This window comes from Athene cunicularia (assembly GCF_003259725.1).
Source record: "Athene cunicularia isolate RWA chromosome 8 unlocalized genomic scaffold, athCun1 chr8_part1, whole genome shotgun sequence".
Lineage (NCBI taxonomy): Eukaryota > Metazoa > Chordata > Aves > Strigiformes > Strigidae > Athene > Athene cunicularia.
The window spans coordinates 11,284,682-11,305,155 of NW_020799109.1; the positions used below are offsets into that span (position 1 = coordinate 11,284,682).

Genomic DNA, 20,474 nt, shown 5'->3' on the forward strand with positions numbered 1-20,474 from the left:
CTGAGCTTGAAGGAGACTGGAAAACACTTCCCACTTTCTTCCATGTGTCTATTAATGGCTGGAAATAAATCTCATCAGAAATCCTTTTCTTCCCCTTTCCATAAGTTGTCATAGCACCTTTCCTTCTCTTAAGCCATTCTCTATGCCTAAGCATCCTCTCTGACCTCTGCACTGCTTCTCAAATCTCACTTCCTTTGTGCAATCCCCCTGATGACCAGTGATCTCAACATCTCTCAAGTGAATGGTGGCTCAAGCTAAGATCGAGAGTCATTAACATGATCTATAAGCAGATGCACATAACAGATAAAAGGGTTTCACATTCAAGTCCCTCCTTTTCTCCATCACATTCAGTGGCAGATGGTCAAAGTGGCAACATATGCTGTTTCAGGTGTTGGCAGAACTGCTGGCTCCTGCGCAGGCATGAGCTCACATAGAGACTGGCAGTCTCAGGAGTAGAAAGGTAAGACAACCAGACCAGTGCAGACTCAAACAACTACAGCCAAATTTTATCACCACAGGTAGGAAAGCACAGACCTACTCTGCCCCAACTCTGCTCTTCATGTCTCATCTGGGCAGGTAAGTCAGGTTTGGGGGCCAGCTGTTCTGTATATATTTAATTATCATTCTAAACAAGACCAAGGAACAAACCCAAGATGGTAGTATTATGATTTGCACCATCACTATGAATTCAGCTACTAGATGCTGCTCATGCAGAGGATCACACTCATCTGTACACCTGATGTTCTCCTCTTTGGCCTCAAGGGAATGGGGTGTGTGTGTGCGCGCGCATGTGTGAAGTCTATATTGGAAATATTCTAGAAATCCAGAATTTTGTGTAAATTCCGTAAGTGGGTCTAAATCTGAACCCATCTCACAGGCATGCAGTTCCACTGGGGCCTGTTTTGGCTGGGAAGAGGCATTCATTCTGCTCACAGGTAATTTACATGTGTTCAGGAAAGAAGAAAAAAAGCCTCTCGTAAATCTCCAGAACTGTAGCCTTTGCTAATTACACTCCTTGCAGTGACCCCCTTCTGCACAACCTCCCTTTCCAGCACGTTCACTCTATTTTCTTAACGAAATGTCACTCGTTGGCTTCTTGGAGAGTAAAAACAATGAAGGCAATAAAAGTAGTTTATGCAGACACACGGCCAGGCCTCACACACACTTCCCGAGAATGGCTCTAAACTGGGTTTATTTCATCAGCTGCTGAAGTATCCCAAACTAGTACTAAGAGGACAAGGTGGCATGGATGCTGTTTTATTTTAAAAGTCGTTTGGGAAGAGAAAACCATTGGTGATTCCTGAAAACAAGAGGAAGGCAGAGATGAGGCCATGCCGGACAGCAGTCTTTCTGCAGATCCGTAACACTTCCCCAGCCATATTTTTGGACAGTGAAATTGTGCTAGGAAAAACTGGAGGAACAAACAGGGATAGAATAGTCCTTCTGGTGACTTTCCCAGCCTGTTGCAGGAAAAATGACATTCAGCGGCCATGAAAAGCTGCTTACAGGACAAGGGTTTTACTTCTCTGGAGACAGATCCATTTAAAGCAAACCAGTGATTTACCTGGAAAACTGACACCCAACTGTGTCGTTATAGTGTACACCTGAAATAGCAGATGCATCCATCTGATGTCGTCTATTAGCTTCCCACAGAGGCACAAATAGGCTGCCAGAGACCTGACTGCTTACCAGTATCTTGGATGCTTACAGTGATCTTTGCTAACAGATCAGAGGAACAGCTGCCTTTAAAGAAAAGGGCCATATAATTTTACGACCATTAACATCATTTTGCAGCAGCATGCTGAACAAAGGGCAGGCAAGCTCTGCTATGCAGGGTAAGAGCCAGCTGCTGCAAGGCCTGGGGAAGAGGCTTCCCCACCCCACACAGCACTGAGAAGTATTCCAGCGATTCCTTTTACGCCTCTCCACCAACCCATCAGGTACAGATCGGGGCTGCAGAGGGGAAAACACACTCAGACCAAAGGTGTGATCTGGTGTGGCCATTCACGCATGGCTGCCTCCTAGAGGCTCATGCCAGCGTTAATGCACTAAGGTGAGAACAGTCTCATGTCTATCTCAAATGCTGCTCTTAAAAACCAGAGCTGAAGCACAAAAGCAGCAGCAACAGCAGCCATGGTCTTTGCAGCTACGGCTCATTTTCCACAGTCAGGGAAAGGTGGATCTGAAAGCTTTTGTTCCCCTGGGGAGAGGGTGGAAACAAACAAAAAAGGAAGAGGGAGAATTAAAGTAATCTTGAATCACTAAGCAGATTCACATCACTGGATCAATAAGCACCACTGACAGGGATCACAGGAATGTTGCAACTTTGCCAATAATAAAGCAGCACAGCAGAGCTTGGAGGATGACTTTTCTAAGGCAGCCGAGCATGAAGCAGCAAGGCTGGTGAACAGCTGAAAGTGACACCCTGGCTTACAGCGAGCCACTGCCGGCAGTGGGCCCGATAGTAGTTTACTTTAAATAATGATGAGCACAGAGATTGTATTCATGGGGGAAAAGCAGCCAAGGACTGGAAAAAACAAGGGCTAAATTTCACAGGCCCAACCCACGCACTCTTCCCCCCAAACTAATTCTCTTCTAGGTTGGAGAGAAGAAAGAAAAATCAGTGCTAATTTAATCAATTGATCAGCCTATTGATTGCAAAACTGGAGCTGCTAGTTAGCCATGTGCTGTAATGTCCTCAACTCTGAAACCACAAAACACACCATTGATTTCTTCACTTCCAGCTCCAAAACAAGAAATAAAGCTGGGCTTTCAGCGGAAACGCAACTTCCTCGTCCAGGGAGAAGACACAAGCAAAGAAGAGAGGCCAGGAAACAGGGACAGCCACATCTTGCAAGGTTTAAACTAAAATTAGTTACAGATGCAGTCACGGTGTCTTGTGTAAACTCTATCGATTGGGTGGCTGACAGTCTTGGGAGCCTCCATACTAGGACAATCAATCCGGCTGCAGTGTCACCTGCCACTTTGCTGAACAGTTGACAATGCAATTATCCAGTGTGGAGGCAGGGAGTTGGCGTGTGTCAAACGCAGTTAGCCACTTTCCGGGCACTACTCGATAATGCGTTTCACTGCCGAGTGTAAGAGACGACATGTGGAGACAGGAGCTGTTTAAAGCCATTGAGACCCATGCTCCCTTTTTCCTTTTGAAAAATCTCACTGCCCCTGACTTAACAACTGTATTCTAAAATGCTATTAAAATCACGTCAATCAACTATTGTGCTTAAAGCTGAAGTTTGGCTTGAGTGTCCAAGAAGTAGGTTGCTGTTCTAGCAAAATGCAGATACTTGGAAAAAAAAAAACCAAACCCAAACAATTATCAAATGACTGTCTTAAAGCCTGGGACTTTCAAAATAAGAGCAGACAGACCACTAGAAAAATGGATTACAGAGAGCAGCAAGAAGGTGTAGCAGACAGGACTGGAAGATCTTACTTTGCATGTCTGAGATCTAGGAAAACTGAAGTCTAAAAGGGATGCTGTCAACTTGAACCAGTCAATTTCAAAAAATTGAGTAGCTTCAGGTGCTCTACCTGCTCCCTTACTCCCCCTGCCAATTTACAGTGTTACAACTGCATTTTCTGTTTTCTTTTTAATTAATTTTTCTCCTCCTTCCTCTGTTGCTGGGTGACAGACATCCCTTTTCCTCCCCCAAGAACCACACATAGTACTGTCAAATGCAGAGAAATCCCCTTCTTCCCACAGAAAAATCTTTTCCTGGTTAGAGTGGCTGTCGGCATTACATAAATCAAACAGAAAGGTTTAGTTGATTGTGCTCCTTTCAGCTAATGCGTTTCTGGCAGTTTAAGCATAAAAATTAGGTTCTTACATTTCTGTATGTGTTCAAGTTAACGAAAATGTACTACCAATAATCAGGACTTTTAACAGCTCTAAGCACCACTTTTTTTTCCCCGTTAAGCTAATTTTTACTTTTTTGAGTCCTATTGATTACTTTGTGTTCCAAAATGAAGAAAATGCTGTTCCCTGAAGCATTGTATGTACTTTAAACACACATGGTATCGAGCATCAATCACATAGTGACTCATGCTGACTTTTGTATGCAAGGCAGGAATTCTGAATTTTTTTTCTTTTAAAAATCATGTACTATTCACACCTGTTCTTCCTGCTCACTAAAGTCAACTTCTGATATTAATATACAGTACAATACCCAGTAGACATTTATTAACCACAGAATCCCTCAAATTCTATATGTGGACACAAACTATGGAGAAGTAGTCAGGTACAGCCCACCTGACTATTGTATATAACACTATAGAAACAGATCTGTTAGCATTTTTAGGTCAAGTATTTCCTTACGGACAAGTACTTGCTCTCAAAGGAGATACATGCAAACATTAAGGAGTGGTTGGGGTACTTCATCAGACCAGTACAAAGTACTGTCCTTCAGCAACAGAGGGATTACCAGGATTACCACCATTTTACACAGGGGCTGAGGTAAGGCAAATGAGTGCTCTCATAAAGGGGGGATAAGGCATAGAATAAGCACTTGAGAAACATGAAATTTATACATCTCGCCCACTTGGAAGCTTAAAGTAGGTAGGAATGACCAGCAGAAGGTAGCAAACCCAGTATAGGAAGGTTAAAATACCAAGACTGAGAGGCTGGGAAGGACGCTCAGATGTATAGATGCATTCACCTTAGAGACTAAGCAACAAGGAATAGCAACACTGGAGATGTGACAGAGAAAGGCACTGAACTGAGCTCTGGCTAAGTGGGAGGAAGATTAAGAATTTCATTATGGCAAAGACTCGCTATCCTCTTACCACAGACTGCTCTTGCATCCAAGCTGAAGTTTGCTTTAGCCTGCCAGGTTAAAATGAATGAATTCTCTAACTCCTCTAAAGAAATAGGGAAGATGATTCTCATTACTAGACCATTCTTCCAAAAGGCCTAAATATGCCAATGGCCTAAATATGCCAATGACATCTTCTATTTACCACACAGTCTCTTAGAAGTCACACTTTTACTGTTCAACTCAAATTCTTTTGCTGAATTTGAGGATATCAGTTTATATCCTCTTACTAGTATAACCTTAAATGCATCCTGAACCTCCTGGCACAGAAAAATGCAGTCTCCTAGCCTCCCGAAACCTTCCTGCATGCCTCATTGTATTTTATCTAAAAAAGAGGGCACAGCTGGCTACTAGGTAAGATTCTAGAGCAACACTTTTAAACTGTCTCCAGCTTTGCTACTATCTTTATAATATTAGCGAAGATTTTTCTTCATGCTTCAGTTTCCACATACGTGTCAAACAGATTTTGTGGAGTTCTGTTGCAGAGTTTGATGTTCATGAAACTGCACTGAGAAGCGCAACTAAGTTTTCCTCCTCTATTTAGAGCTTTCTGTCAGGCAGTTACCAGATGTGAGCAAAGTCACTGTGTTCACAAAAACTGCTGCTGAGGCAGGAGAACTGAAAAGCATCTACTCAGATTTTGAGGACAGGACCTTACACTTGAGAGCATGCTTCTAAAGTTGCATGTATTTAGAAGGAGAACAAATTGGAGCAGCATACAGCTATTGCCCCAGTGCTCTTCCCTGGGCAACTAATGCATGCTGGACAAAGGCTGGCCTACAACATTTGCTGCTGAAACTGAAGCACATCTTGATTCTGCAGAGATAAAGCTCACAATGGGACTGCAGCCATCTGCTGGAAACTTTTAGACATTTTAATATAGTCCCACTTCTTAGGCAGCTGCCCTAATTGTACATGACATGAGATCCAATGCAAACAGGCACCCAAAGATAACTGTAGTTTGTTACAGCTTATAAGGCTTTACCACGTCCCTCTATGCATACGCTAAGTTGTGCTGTTCTTTTCCCTTGGTAAGACATTAACGAACAGATACAAGCCCTTTTCTAGCTTGGGAGGAGGGCAGCATGGAGAAAAAAAGAGAAACTTCAGAGTTAAGTAATCCCCGTGTGCTTTTCCTTCTTCAAGAGGATCACAATCTATCAGACAGATCCTTGTCATCTTGATCTTTCTTAGAAAGTATCCTTCCCTGAAAATGCCCTGCTTACCATTTTAACATTTTCAAAGTTTTTCCTCTCTTCTGTATTATTTTTGATGCAACTGATCTGCTGAAGGTAAAGAAATCCAGAAGGGCAGTGGTGACTAGCTTGCTATTGTGCCCGGAGGAAGGCTTTTTGGTGGGGTAGCTAGAGGGGAGAAAAAGGAGGACAGGGCAGGTGGAGGAACTTAGCTACAATTCCTCAGTTCTTCCATATCTAAAGAGGACAGCAATCTCTGTTCTATCAGACCCCACAGTTCGTGCTTTAAATGGTACTTGCTGCTAGCTTGCTTTCCCTGTCTCTGTCTCTCTCCCTTTGAAGCAGACTGGACAGCTTCCTCAAGCTGGCGTTATCACTCCCTCTAACCACTCTTGGCAGGCAATCTAATTCCCCCTGAAAAGGTCACCGCCATTTTAACTGCCTTTCAATCACATTAAGCACGCTGCTGCTCGTGCTCAGAGCACTGCGCCTGCAGCTCTCCTGACTGAGGTGCGATCGATAAACTGACATCCTGTCCCCCAACTCGATCTCCCCAACCACCCCATCCGCTGCTCGCCTCCTTCCCCTCTCCTGGACAAGCTGCCTTACCAGAATGGACAGCAAGAGACCAAGTGACAAAATCCTCTCCTCAAATCCAAAGCAGCTGAAGGGAGCCACTAACCTGACATTTACTAATCTTTGTCCCATCTGCTAAGAAACAGAAGGGTGCAAGCATCCCCCCACCGCCTTTCCGAGACCTACAGAGGCAGCGACTTCACAGGACAGTTTGCTTAGGCATCAGTCCAGACACCTTTGAAGCTGTGTTACAAAGAACAAGCCTCCCTCAAGCTTCCCTCAATGCAATCATTACCGTTATCTCTCCCCCCGCACTTCTTTTTTTTTTCCAGTTACGAGTTATGTGTTCCACCCATCGATCCCTGTGTAAGACACTGTTTTAAGTCCTCTTGCCTTTTGACTGTGCTAAGCCGTTTAAGAGATGACAGCGGCTTCTATCAGTGCGAAGCTGATGTGATTCTTTTCAGATAAAGTACTTTTTTTTCAGTCCTCTCCCCCCCCCTTTCCCTTCTTTCAAGTAAGAGACATACACACAAAAAGAGACACTGAATCTTTCAAAGAAAAAAAACCCTTTTGAACTTCCCTCAGGAATTCTTTAAAGGGATAACCTTATAGTGTAAACACTGAGGGTAATGTGCATCCATTCTGGAGAGGAACAGAAGGATTGCTACAAATATGTTGAGTGTTAAAAAAAAAAACCATCAGAGAGGGAGCCCACTTGATGCTTTCACTTGCGAAGCCTTGTTGGCTTCCTAAACACAGAAACTCATTAGACAAAGATGGCATGAAATAATCCCCGGCAACAAAGAGCTTTGGAGAGGGATGATCCAGAGATGTGGGGATAGATGGTTACTGAATGTTCAGGTATTTCAAGAGAAATTTTAGTCTTGTGACACTGGACCGAGATAAGGAAATATTTGATTATTATATCTATATAGCTTTTCACTTTGAAGCATGAGCTTGATTTAAACAGCATTTGGTATTTCATGCTAGTAGCCTTCTGCACCTATCCCGAACACAAACAAGAACTCTCCTACTAAAAAAGCCCTACTTCAAGGGGGACCTCTGCTGAAACAAAGTGGTTCGAAATCCTATATAACTGCCAATAATCTTAATTTACAACCTGAATGCTTCCAGTTTTGGGTAAGCAAATTAAGTGATAGCAAATGATGCTTTAAGAATTCAGGACAGCTATAAGTACCAGATATTTCCTGACTGAATACCTTCATCAAACCCAACAGTTTAAGAGACAACATACTGATCCCTGCACTTCTTAGTTATGTCATATTCCTACTTGCTGCCATCTCCTGTTCTTTCCAACTGCTGTCTCAAGTATGCCAAGCTGTGGCAGGAAAGAAAGTCTTCTTTGGCTCTGCTGCACTAGATCTGACCAGGGATTTGCAGCTGTAACACCAACACAGAAGACAAAGAATTTCCACCTTCCAAGACAGCCTCTCAGGTAAGAGGAGCAAGTCTTCCCTGCCAGCACTTTGGAAGCAAGAAAGTATCATCCTAGAAACCACATAAGTGAGAGTTTCAGCCTGTGACTGCTCCCTAAGTATTAGACCACCTTCCACAAAATCTGAGCAAGATTGTTAATTTCCCTGACTTTTCTGTTTTCGAGAAGAAAAAACCTCAAGATTTACCAAATCTTAACCCACCTGAAATCCTAGCAGGATCTTTCATATAGTTAGCAAAGAGCTTTCCTCACCTTGAGAGCAATATGAACTTTGCCCATTAACCAAAAACGATGAAAAGAAGCAACCATGACCTGTGTTAAGTTTAAGTCACTTCTCTAACACTGCCCAATGGTCTGACTCATGTGATACACGCTGGCCACAGCATCCTGCTCCCCCTTCGCCCAGATGTGACATCTCCTCGAAGCAACACACCATTAAAGCAGAAATTAATGAGACACATGGACATGTATTTTCCCCTCTGGTTTTATGTATTTCCCCATGTCATCTCTTTAGACACTGGTGACATCCCTGTAGCCTGGCAAAGCTGTCTGGTATTATAAAAGGCCTTCGATTTCCACATCGCTGCTGCTTCTCAGCAAAGAGAACAGAGCCAAACACAAAGCCTCAGGTGACAGGGGTTAATGAGGGCCTTGCCAACTTCAGACAAAGCAGTTTTAAGCACTGGAAAGCATCTCCAAAACTTTGTGCTGTGTTTCAGGGCTGTAAATTAAGAATTCTGTCCCTAAAACGGGGCAAGAGCCAACACTGGCAGAGAAAGGAAAAAGACAGTCACCTTAAGGTTACCCAAGAGTGCACAAAGCAGGCCTGACTGATGGAGACCTCTGAATGCCAGCAGCCAGAAATAACATGAGAGCCACAAAAAGGAGCATGAAAAAGCATTACTTGCTTAAAAAGAAATACAATCAGCCAACTATGGGAGATCATTCCAGCTTTGCTATGGCTTCCCAAATCAACAAACTTCTTGAGCACAGTAGTTGGGTACCCTGCAGATATTATTTGGTCATCCCAACACTAGGTAAAAAGTTGGTGGCAAAAAGTTCCCCTGTTCAGGGAAGAGGACACCTCTCTAGAGGAGCATGGCAGCTGTTGAATCCAGCTGCCAGCAGAGGTGTACTGCAGAGGAGGAAGGTCAGGGAGAAACGCATGTGCTAGAGACCTGCCAGCTGCTCAGGTAGAATAATTTCTTCAGCCATGGTTCAGCCATCAAAAGCTGCACAGAGAGACATTCCTCACTACAAATGCTACAGGGAGGTTCCTGTGCTTGTGAGCTGATCTAGAGACACCTTTCATCCAGCACTGCAAAGGAAGAAGTCTAATCCAAAAGCCTTCCCATCAGGGTAATCATGGAGGGTTTTAGTTGTGCTCTACTCTCTCCTAGTCTTCCGATTCTTTGTTGGATCTGTTCATGGAACTAAACACTCGAGTGAAGGTGTTATGAAGGTCTCAAGAAGAGACAGACCCCATGTTTCGTGATGGAAGCAAGGCTATTTCTTAGTATGAAATAGAGAAGTACCTGTCCATGCATGCACAGTTACCTAGCAGAGGTTACAGCCTGACTGATGCTAGAACCTAATTTCTGGTGGAGGAAAGTAGTTCATCTATATAATGCAAACACGTTTGAGAATTCCTTAAAATAAGGAAGAAAATACAACAAGGAGCAAATACTTTGCATTTACACAGACTAACCACATCAGTTACACACATTTTGCCCATCTGAAGCCTCATTTGAAAGAGGGTCTCCATATGACTGAAATGATAGGAAAGGTTCAGATCACATTTCAGTGAGTTAACTGAAAAACAACGGGAAATGTTAATCATGTGAAGACAGCACAATGTTCACACCAAAGGAAGCAGAAGATAGAAGACAGCACAAACCCAGGTGTTCGGTGGGGGTGAAGGAAGAAACTATGCATGCACAAAAAAGGGTAGAAATGAACTGAGTAGCTTTTTTCTCATCAGCACTAGCAGTGACAACAATAAAGGCACACAGACATGCCATGCTTCCCTGCTACGGACTGTAGTGACTATACTATATAAACATAGTCCAATGCCCTCCATGGTCTCATCAGATCTCTACCTGGAATTGTGTACAGATGCAATTCTCTATGTGGGCACAAAAAAAGTTAGGGTAGGTAAGGCTACAGATACAAAAAGTGACCATGTGGGCTTCCCTAGATAGCCTTTAAAACCCAAAGAAGCTGCTCCTTCACCTCTGTGCTCCTGATCATCTGCTGCTCTGCTACAACCCAGCTACAATTTAATTTCAGAGGAAGGTAAGAGCAGATCAGGAGTTCTTGGCTGTTACCGAGCACATGACTGGCTTTTAAGTTCAACTCCCTTACGTAGTAGCCTTTCCCCTTGAGATATTTTAAATTAAAATCCAAGCTGATATAGGAAGAGATCACATTCCATCCTCTTTATTGAATGGAGGGAGACAGCATTCCTCCTCTCATTAGGCATGCGCTACGTGGATTGCTTGCGAGACACTCTCCTTAGTGCCAGAGGTTCATGCCAACGAACAGTTTAGTAAATCCTCCTCTTTGAGGCCAAAGGGCTGAGTGTAAGAAAAGGGCCAGGTTTCTAGCTAAAATTACATTCACCAATAAAGCTCACGAGAGGTCAAATTTTGCCATAACTCACTCTCTCCTCAGTAACTGATTTCCCCATCACTGGAGAAGGAGCAAAAGAAGAAGGAAAAATAAAATGTGTTTGTCTGGAAGCCCTAAGGGCTTGCAGTGCTGGAGGTGCAGAGCAGGTTCCTGGATTCTCATTTATCAACCTTAAAAGGGATGGAGTGATAAATGCACAACTGGCCCTTTAATATTTTATGCAGGTGCTAAAGCGACTTAGCTGTCACCTTCAATACATCACCAGAGGCTGATACACCAGCTTTCGTCACTCCAGGCTGGGAATTTTTACAATTTCATTTCTATTTCCCTCTCTTCAACATATTTCCACGTATTTCTTACTATGTGTAACATATAAGAAGCTATTTTCCCCAAATGATCTCCCCATTCTGACCATTCCTACTTATTCCCTCTTCAGCCACATTTCTCAAGCAAGAAATAACACCACGCTTTTGTTCAGGATTTGCACAAATTTTCACTCTCATCATTCAAGAGGCACAAAGCTCGGATCACTTCACATTCTGGCAAAGGCTGAAGGTCCCACCCTTTGTGAAAGGCAAATCTCCAGGTCCCTCCCTTTAAAGGCAGGCAGTGAGCAACTTTGACAGCAGAATGATTTACAAGGGCCCCCAAAACACTGGCGCACCTCGAAATCCTCCCTCCAGGAGAGTAGTAGCCCGTATCCTCTTCTGCCCGCACCATTCGTACTCTTCAAAGCGGTTGCCATTCTCGTTCTCGATGTCCACAGAGTCATCTTCAGTCATGCATGAACCTTCTCTCTGCACGGGGTAAAGCAGGGGCAGAGCATTGAGATGCATGATATAGCTCTTTGGGGTTAAAAACTCATGGTGGGATGGAGAAGAAAAGCTGGACTGTTCCCAGGATAGCTAAGTATAGAGCAGACAGCAGTATCTACTCCCGCCCCCATTCCCAGCAATCTAAATCTAGAAGTAAATGGGTGCTGGAAGAACTTGACAACCTTAAGATCAAAACAAGTTGCAAGGTTCATCATTTTTACACATGGAAATTTAAGCTCTGGTTCCTACAGCAATACTGGTGTGCATTTCAACATGCATTCCCTTGCCTTGCATACACCATTCCCCTATCATGTAAATCACAGATTCCTTTGACCCACAGCAGGAATGTTCTCTAGAGCATATTTTTGGGGCACACTGATTGAGAGACATTTCTCTTTACACCATGCACCTCTTGAGGCAACATGAATGAATTTGTTATCATGTCTGTTGTGAGCTTTTCCTGAGAAACAGGCACAGAAAGCCCTACGACACAACTCTCTCCCTCCCCTAGGGCTTGTTCCTCTTTCTTCCTTGCTGTCTTTGGGATGAACAGCAAGAGAATGGTTTTGCTTAAACACACTTCCTGGAGTAAAATGGTCATGCAACATTTACAAATGCCAGACTGTTAAAAAAGAACCCAACAAAAAGTAATTCTAATGTTGCAGAAAGAACTTTTCCTGCTGTGCCACACAGGAAGCATGAAGTCCTACAAAAGCCTTCATAAACTTCAACAGCTCTACCTTTACAGTCTACAACTTAGACTTTACTAACAGCAAAAGGGTGCGTGAAGTAAAAAAGTTACTAATGCAACACAGGACAAAAATCCATAAGAACCCATCTTTCAAGACAAAGAGAAGTGACTACAGATCTTAGGGAGACAGTTAGCACTGCCTGCAAGCTCAGGATTGTTAGTTTTTGCCCCATGTTAGGTCAGCTGCAGACAAAGCTGGGAGTAGGGAGAAGGGAATGGCAGCTGGCGATCCTGCTGCGCCTCTACCTTTGCAAGGCATTGTTCCACATGCCTACTCATCTCCTCCTCGGATCCTGACAGAGGTCGGCTGCAGAGGGGACATACCTGCCCTTCGTCTTGCTTCCTCCGTTTCATTTTTCCAATCCGAGCTGCATGGAGAAACCAGGGAAACAAACAAACAAAAAAAGGAAGACACGTCAAGTTTGTAGATCCACTCTTCTATCTACTCAGCTCCAAATAATAAATCCTTGGTATAAACAGTGAGATTTCACACCAGAAAATCCCACTGCAACAGAGACTGTTGCTTAGCACTTTCCAGATTAAATATGTAGCCTGTGGCTGAGTACAGCTTGATTTCAGAAAGGCAGCTACTCATGATTTAATAACTAAGAGAGGGAATATCTGCTACACATCCCCAGGTAAGTTATTCGAATGGTTAAATACCTTCTTTTGGAAGCCTGAAATTGTTTTCAAAGTTGAGTGATCAAGCCACCAAATCCTGATCTGGATTTTGCCTTCTAAGTTCCAAGACCCATCCACTAACATGTCTATTCCCTACACAAGAACTTGTTTAAACCATAGAATGATGAAGAATGCCCCAAAAGCCCTGGACAAGGTATGTAAGTGTCACTTCCAGGACCACAGAATCTCCTGATTAATTCCTTCCCAAAACATCACAAACAAGCAGAACAGCATCTTGGTAGCAGGTAACACTTAAGGACAGGAAAGATCTTTGCTGTGAAGAACACAGCACCTATGCTAGATAGCTTCTGGCGCTCTTATTTTTATTTCACTGTTTTCACATAGAGGAAAACTGGGGGCTACATGGCCTTCTTGAGGGTATGATCTGGGAAACAAACATGTTAAGAATCATGATGATTAGAAAAAGCAGCCAAGGTAGCCTGTTGCTTAATCCAATCTCTGGTTAATTTGAGCCATCATTTAATGTGATCAAAACATCTGGAACCAAATCATTTGCATTAAAAAGAACTTCTGTCCTTTATTATGATGGCTTTAGGCAGGTATTACTGAATAACTCAATCACTGGCTGCAGGAAAGTTGCTGTTTAATTAATAAGGAAGGTCAAAATTCTGAATGAGAGACAAGGAAAAGCCCAAGGAAAGCCCATGTGATAATGAGAGATGACACCACCAAAAAGCTGTGTTAACCAGAAATTGTTACTGACATTGTGAGCACTGCAGCATGCTCTGAAAGCCTTCATGCCTGAATACTGTGGGATCAACAGCTCCCTGCAGCCAGTGAGTCAGAGAAAACTGTTGGAATGCCAGGCAGAAAGGACCAGGGTATGGGAAAATTTCTGTCAAATGTTTCCAAAAGTGCATCAGTTTAGCCCACGCACATCACCAAGTGAATTACAAAGTTTCAGCTGAACACTCCAACACAGACCTGAAAGGCCTCTTTCAAGGCTTTCTTGCTGGCTTCCCTGGACTCAGAACTCTCTGGGTCAGGATACACTTTCCCACAACTCTAAATTAGGAGTATACTGATCCCCTACACCCTCTGATGCTCCAGGATTAAGGTGGCTTCAATTTATCCCCTAGGCATTGCTTTTCCTCACTGAATGAGACAGATTTGTGGGAAAACTCCCTGCAAAATAAATCTGGCATCATGAAAAGGATTCTGAAAATGTGACATGCTTAGAATAAGAGACAGAAACTTGAGACCAAAACAATAGTGGTTTTAATACCTGGCACTTTGAACAACAGAGACTCTCAAATAAATGCACACCATTTTCATCGTTTGTCTATATTTGCTGAATCCACAACCCTCTCGTGTTGGGTACACCATGCTGACAGCTGCACAGCCCAGCTGCCTCTCCGTGTACTTCAGATACTTCAGTATTCCTCGTGGGGTATCCCTTCTAATTTGTCTGCTTAAATCTGTTTTTTTACCTATACTGTCATCTTCGATTCCACTTGACTTCCACTCAATACAGAGGCAAACATCATGAAGTGGTATTGCTAACTTCATTGTGCCCAGATGAATTATGTTCCACTTTCAAACAAAACAATGACCCCAAACATGTCTTCTGTGTTTTCTCTTCCATTCCTGAACCCCAAAATGCCATCCCTCTCCCCTTCAACATCATCCAGCCCTGTTACAAAAGTTGTCGAATTTAAGCCATGCTTCTTCAGGTTTGTACTTTGCAGCACAAGACGCTTCTGAAGTTCTGGTTTAGTGCCTGAATCATCCAGTATGGCTCTTTTGCACAAGTTTAGGATGCTCTTTCCTTGCCTCACTCGCTCTGTAGAGCCAGCACAAAGTAAGGGAGAAGCCTAGAATCAGACAGAACTTGAGCATTCTCCAGCAAACATTTATCTGACCAGAGAAAAAAACACAGGAACAAAGCCTTCTCTATTCTGATCGCAGACACATCTTTCTCTCACCTCATCCTGTTTTTAAACATGTAGGGAAGGAGCAGTTTCATTATTCTGGTAGGACTCCCCATGGCCAATCAATTCAGTTAAGTCAGTTTGCCTGGCAAGTTTATTAGTATTTTTAACTGTTTTACTGGCATCCTTCTGTCCGTATACTGTAACAGTGATAAAAGGAAATACAACTTGGTTTAGGTCTTGCACTGATAAATTCTTGGGACCATTTTGCCAGAAAAAGCACCCAATCTGCCAAAAAGCAGCTCTTTAAGTTCTAGTGCCGCAAGTGAAAAAGTCACTGGAAGAAAGAGGTGTTGAAAACAAATCCGCCAGCCATTTTCGTTCTGTGGTCATTAGCAGCAGCAGTGTTGTGCCCACGGAGGCCCAAGGTGCCCATGGTGACAGGAGAAACGGAAAGGGAATGCTGCAGCCTCGAAAGCCCATCCTGAGCAGCACTGTCCCTACCCGACAAGACACGCAGCCCGGCTATCACTTCCAATCAGCACAGAAGGGACGGAGCGGCCCCAAAGGCAGGGGGTGATTGTGGCGTTGTCCCAAAGGGGAGCAGCTCAAAAGAACACGCAAGTGAGACCACAGGATTGTTAATTAGTGTTGATAGATGCGATCATTTCTAATTAGCTCACTAATCCCTCTCCCCTTGCTCCTGTCGCAGGAGCATGGGAGAGGGAAGAAAAGCCATTCCCTCTTGTAATTCAGGAAGATAAAAACACAGCCAGTGAAGGACTGGATGCAAGATGACGACAGAGCTTAGGAAAGGAAGATTTTGCACAAAGCTGACCCATTCTTATGTCTGACCGAACAAAGATGCTGTAGTTATTATTCCAGCCTTCTGCCAGGAGGTGAGTAGTTCACTAATTTTTATTAGCATTAATAGTTATTATTAGGCCATCAGAGGGCTTCCAGCACCTTTGAGGCTTCGCTTTTAACAGGCGTACGTTACCCTACCCACTGCATGTGCATGTTCTCTCTCAGGATACCCTAAACCATCAGGCAGCCAGCAAGTTTAAGTCACCACAGCATGTGAATGAGAGGAGTAGCACATAAAGCTAAGCAAAAATCGGGACCCTCTGCAAGGGTCAGGGTCTCAGTTATGGTCTCTGAATTGACTTTGGAGCTGTGCTGCCTAAGGAAGGTGCTCTTCCCTTTCCTAATAAAGGGTCTTTTGGGACTGCACAAGGTGATAAACTGCTTGCACTAGAGGAGGAACCAAATTGCACCTGACAAAGTCTCTACTGCTGAGGGCACACTGGCCCCTGCCTTCCCACAGATGCAGGGAGGAGCCAGCCACCACTGCTGCCTTATGGGTGGAAGAGACTGAGCATCTTTTCTCACATGGGCTCTCCCTATCAAGGTCAAACCTTACTATTGCCTAAAGGCCATGTTATTCTCTAGCCCAGCAAAACTTCCGGAGAAAAAAGGTAATGAATTTTAGTTTTCACTGGTGCTCCCCTCCCCGGGCAAAAATTCACCTTCAGGACAGGGCACTAATTACCTCAGAAGTGCTCTTACATAGCGTCTAGTAGTGGACACTATACAAACCCCTACCGCAGCATCAAAGGAGATGATTAAGTTACTAGCAATATCTCTTATGATTCCCTCCACCAGTTTGAGTGGTCTCCCGAGTCCCATGCAGACATCATTAGCAGCTCCTGCAATGGCAGGCCAATCAAATTAAGTGGAAACATTTTTGTCTCCTTTCCAGTGAAAATCATCTAGCTTTATTCCTCCCCCACCCATCAGCTACAAAAGCACGTGACATGCTGATGGTGGTTCAACAACAAACTGCATGGTGACCACCTCCGCTGCATGGTCACCACCAAAACAGGAATCAGCTTCTCAGGCAGGTGCAAAAGAAGCTTTGCAAGAACCTATTTACAACTCTACTGAGGATGCCAACTTTGCAAATACCCCTAAATTTTCAAGCACAAGAGTTAGCACCTGCTCTCTGCAAATCTACTAGAGGAGTCTTCAGGAGTGGCTATACCTATTTTTGATAAACCTGTCACAAAAAGCTTCTGTGGATGATCAACTTATCCAAAGCATCTAGTCCAAGGGAATAAAGGCCGCAATGGCAGAGCACAAAAAGCCATCTCAAGAACTGGCTAAAACAAGAAAACAGATGGTCAAGAATGAATACATTTCACACCTTATGTACAATTTGCTGCTCATCTACCAGGGAGAGAAAGATTATTAAGGGTAAAATTCACAGAAGGGTCTCAGTGGGGCTTTCACATTTGCATGGCCAAACTATCACAGAGATGATTTTCAGCAACCTTCAACCTGAGACTATTCTCCAGGGTTGGCACCTACTTAACCTGCTGAATCCACGTTCTGATACACTAAACCATAACTTTGTGCCTCTAATTTTGAACTACTATCTAGCCTGCTCTGCACTGCTAAACTCCATAAGCATCAATTTACAGGGTGGCTTAAAGTTTCCAGCTTGGCAACACTGGAAATAAGACAAATGAAAGAAATGCCTTCTTTATCACATGGGTTCATCAGGAATCAGCACCTCATACTGCTGGGTTCACAAGGACACAACCTCTGCAAAGTGAGTTTAGTACAGGTGAGAGGTGTGGGATTAACTCACTGACACTGACAGGGAAGTTCAGATACAAACATTCAACCGAGAGTCTAACAGACAGAACATTAATCTCCTGCTCCAGAGCTTGTAAATACATTCACCTTGCTTACAGTTCAATTTAAGTCAAAGGTTTGACTTACAGAATTAAAATTCCAGGCCGTCAGGTACCTGTGAAGCATGTATCTATCAGGACCTAATCATGCTGCAGCCAGGCCAACACCAGCTCACAGAAGACATCTCCCTCTCTACCTTCTCTTTCCTTAGTTCTTGTTGCACCTTCCCAAGTGATCACAACAAGAAGGAACACATCGAGGAGATCTGACAGGACTCAGGCCCAAAAAACTTGGGCAGCTGAGATATGAGTCGCAGATTATGTGGGAGAAGAGCAAACACTGTTGGCCCCTTTTTATGGGAGGAGTTGCCAGAAGTGATTCTGGAACTCAGCTGCTAAGAAGCTTGACAGAGATACCAAGATAAACTGATTACAACATTGAAAAGTACACTTAAAACATAATAAAAACAAGTGAAATAGATTTTTCTTTGACATTTTCTGTATCTTAAGTTTTTTCAGTGTGTCAATAAGAACATGAAACAAAAAGCCAGATCTTTGGACAAGTCCTACGTAAACTAACAGGGATAAGAAAGCCATTCTCACAGAGCAAGCTATAAAGTTGTGTGATTGATTAGAAGCTCATTAAAACACAAGATAAAGACAAATAAGCATTTTTTTTTCCCCAAAGCACACAATTCTCCATCTGGAGCAAAACTGCTTAAACAACTGTTTAATAATAATGTGGCAAAACTTATGAATTAAAGTTATTTTAGTGCAAACAAATGTGAAGGAGGAAGCAAGAAAGCAGGTTGAGTTCAGTGGTCACATATAAAGTCACATGAATAGAAAGCAGCAGTATAACCTACCCAACTGTCCAGCTGGATAATAATCTAACAGCATAGGACTGAACCAAGCACCACAGGTTTAGGTGATGTTCTGGTAACACCAGTAATCGGTCATAAAATGGTCATGAGGAACCAGTTCTGATCTATTTTGACCTTTTTTGTGATCCAAAGCCAAAGCACTTCAGCTAATATTTCTGTAGCCAGCTCCCAACAACTGGACCTAGCTCTGTTAGGATGTACAACAGAATGGGCAGGAAATACCAGTGTAATAAAGGCATTATATAAATTAACCAAATGCCCTCACCTGGAACATGACTGTTCTGCTCACTTTACCCCAAAAGGTACATACAAAAAGAGTGAAGGTTCAGCAAAAACAATGCAAATGCTGTATAAACTAGCAGCCTCCCTTTAGATGATAAGCCCAGGTTCACAAAAACATCCAAGAACAGGGCCCAAGAGGAGTTCCTAGATTTCAGTCTACACGGATGTAGTTGTGGTGCAGCCCTACTTAGGGCTAAAGTCAAAACCATAAAGCACTACTGAACCAGTTTAGCAATCGAGAACCTCACAAGCCTGAGACCTTTTTTTTTTTTTTAAATTAAGGTAACTGCACATTGTTGGCCTGAAAAAGGTAGAAGGTGGGACCTTAGTCTCATCCATTCGAAAAAGATAAAGAAATGGCTTGATACCACTGATTTCAGAGACCTGTCACATCAACAAGTTACCGCAGAGCAATACTTCAGTGCATTTCAGCCATCTGAAGTCTCTGTTTCAGGAAATGGGTCTGCCTGCCAACGCCAGCAGCTCACCGCACTCATCTTGGGGTGCAGATGTGAGCACGCCTGCCAGCAGTTACCTGGTGCAAGGCGACTCATCTCTTTGTTGTATGACTTAACAGGCTTTCAAGAGTTCACAGGTTTTTGGCCCCCAGGGTTGATATTTAAAAATCTCCAAGCTAGCTCTGAATTCAGTTATGTATAACTTGATCTTGAGTCAGCACTTCTATCTGCATAAGACTATGCTAAACATGTCGTAGCTCAAATTCAAGCAAACTATTTTGCTATCAATACACTCAAAAGCCTTTTGCTATTTTGTTAAAGTATCTATTTTCTTCTAAATAAACTGCATGAGCACAATGTCACTGCTGTTATCTCAAACTATCACAGCAGGAAGCTCAGAATTAACAAGCCTCCTGATAGCCTGAACAATGAAATTTTGACTAAATGGTACATATTAGAGTAGCTATAAGCAATGTAAAATCAATGACAGAATATTGTTACTATTTAAATGGTAAGTTTCTGAACTTCGGGAAGAGAGTTTCAACTTATGTAAAAAAAGTATACTTTCAGCTTTTTACAAGCACAGAAATGGGTCTTTCTGAAATAAGGTGACCTCTAATTTGTTTTTTAAACACCAAGACACTTTTTGCTAGAAATTCTTCTTTACTTGTTGTTAGGAACACCCAGAAATACAAGAATAAAAATAACACACCAGCATCTGTGGGTTTGAGAGGTAAAAAAAAAAACCACACCAACACAAAACATGACGTCAGATTCACGGACGCTCAGACTGCTGGTTTAAAAGTTTACTGCAAGGTTCTGCCATGTGAGCCGTGAAAGCACAGCAGCCTGGCCTCATAACTGAAAATACAGGATTCAGGGCCTACTTATAAACTCGCTGGTGGGATCCCAGCGGCGAGAATCGCTTCCCGCAGGAAGCCAGGGGCGAACGCGGAGAGTTTGACCCCAACACACCCTGCGCACCACCAGCCGCACGTCGAGGCTCCGGCGAGGCAGGTCGCAGCTCCGACCCTGCCGAGGGGAGTGTGTTTTACACAACTCGGCCCAACTCCGGAAAGTTTTGCGGAAAGGGGGAGGCGCGGGAGGAGGCCCGGTGGGGCGGGGGCAGCCCGAGGCGCCGCGCGGGACCGCACTCACCGTTCAGCCGGGTCTGCCGGTTCGCTCGCACCCGCAGGAAGGTCTGCAGAGGGGAGACAAGAGCGGAGAAATGTCAGAGCCCCCGGCCCGCGGGCGCCGGACGTAAACAGCTCGCCCCTCGCCAATAAACAAGGCCCGAAACGGTCCCCCCCGCCCCGCGCAT

General features: G+C 43.7%; 1 protein-coding gene across 1 annotated transcript in view; it reads right to left on the reverse strand.

The window, feature by feature from the left end:
* Nucleotides 1-20,474, reverse strand: part of RNF220 (ring finger protein 220) — a 222,369-nt gene that overhangs the window by 38,292 nt on the left and 163,603 nt on the right. The window contains exons 5-7 of the mRNA XM_026853902.1: nt 20,312-20,354; nt 12,582-12,625; nt 11,356-11,488 (exon numbers count right to left, since the gene is read on the reverse strand). Coding sequence (XP_026709703.1) covers nt 11,356-11,488; nt 12,582-12,625; nt 20,312-20,354 — 220 coding nt within the window. The remainder of the gene's footprint in view (nt 1-11,355; nt 11,489-12,581; nt 12,626-20,311; nt 20,355-20,474) is intronic.